At 61.6% G+C, this 1,314-nt stretch overlaps 1 protein-coding gene across 1 annotated transcript in view; it reads left to right on the top strand.

Annotated features, from left to right (window-relative positions):
* Positions 1 to 82: 82 nt before the first annotated feature.
* The window catches only part of PTSG_12181 (uncharacterized protein), a gene marked incomplete at both ends in the record, with an annotated part of 7,151 nt that continues 5,919 nt past the window's right edge, over positions 83 to 1,314 (top strand). The window contains one exon of the mRNA XM_004994539.1: positions 83 to 1,208. Coding sequence (XP_004994596.1) covers positions 83 to 1,208 — 1,126 coding nt within the window. The remainder of the gene's footprint in view (positions 1,209 to 1,314) is intronic.

The following is a 1,314-nucleotide window of genomic DNA, read 5'->3' as shown; positions in this document are numbered from 1 at the left end:
ACGGACTCACCGCCGATGCCTGCAAGCAACACAGCAACCCGCAGCAGCTCCTGCAGCCCAGAGCAAGGTGCAGACACCATCGATGCATGAGGTGCTTGGCCACCGCAACGACAACGACGTGCAGCAGTACTGCAAGCTGATGGGCATCGACGATCGCAACGCCATCAGCAGCAAGCAGTGCGCAACGTGTGCAGTCACCAAGAGCACTCGTCACAGCGTCAGCAAGCACGCGGAGCGCACACAGGTGCCCGGCAAGCGCATCCACGCCGACATCGTCGACTGGACCGCGGACTCGCCCACGGGCAAGCGCTACAGCCTCGTCATCGTCGATGAGGGCAGCAAGCTCCTGCATGCAGTCCATCTCAACGCCAAGAAGGACGCAGTTGCCGCGTTCCAGTCTTTCCTGCGCGAGACCAAGCTCCCCATCTCGCCCACAACAACAGCACTCCAGACTGATTCCGATGCCATCTTCCTCGGAGCTGACTTCCAGGCCATCGTCAAGAAGCACCTGAAGCAGCACCAGCAGTCCCCGCCGTACACCCAGGCGCAGAACGGCATCGTCGAGCGACAGGTGCGCACCCTCTCCGACATGGTGCGAGCCATGATCACGGGTGCAGGCCTTGACGCATCGTGCTGGAGCCTCGCCTGCAACCACGCCCTGCACATCCTCAACAACATGCCTCGCCCTTCCCTCCACGGCAAGACACCGCTGCAGATTGTCACGGGCTCGCTGCCCAAGCACGTGCCGCAGCTGCGCGTCTTCGGGCAGCCGGCCGTCGTCCACATCAGCACACAGCGTGGACGCCTGCAGCCCAAGGGTCGTCGAGGCATCTACGTCGGCCACAACAGCAGCAGCAACAGCCACCTCGTCTACTTTGAAGACACAAACACCGTTGTGTCCTCCATCCACGTCCGCTTCCTTCCCTTCTCCAAGGCCGATGATGTCGTGGATGAGGGGGAGGAGCAAGTGCAGACATCCACGACATCGTCCATGCTCCAGCTTCCCAGTGCACGTGACAGCAGCAACAGCACCACTGACGGTGAGCCACCAACGGTTCACATCGACGAGGAGCAGGACGAGGATGTCGAGACAGACTTCCTGCTCACGGACTTTGACGCCGACAGCGGCGACACCAACGACGCCAACTACGATCCAGACACAACAGATGCAAGTGACACCGAGGCAGGCGCGTTCACAGCAAGCAGCAGTGGCGACACCAGCCTCACGGAGCCTGCAAGCATCAAGCAGGCACTCAAGAGCCAGCAACGCAAGCAGTGGACTCAGGCGTGCCTGGATGAGATCGGGGCGATGGA

This window comes from Salpingoeca rosetta, assembly GCF_000188695.1.
Source record: "Salpingoeca rosetta unplaced genomic scaffold supercont1.10, whole genome shotgun sequence".
NCBI classification, from domain to species: domain Eukaryota; class Choanoflagellata; order Craspedida; family Salpingoecidae; genus Salpingoeca; species Salpingoeca rosetta.
The sequence above is the reverse complement of the archived record's forward strand: the minus strand, read 5'-3'. Positions and strand labels throughout refer to the sequence as shown.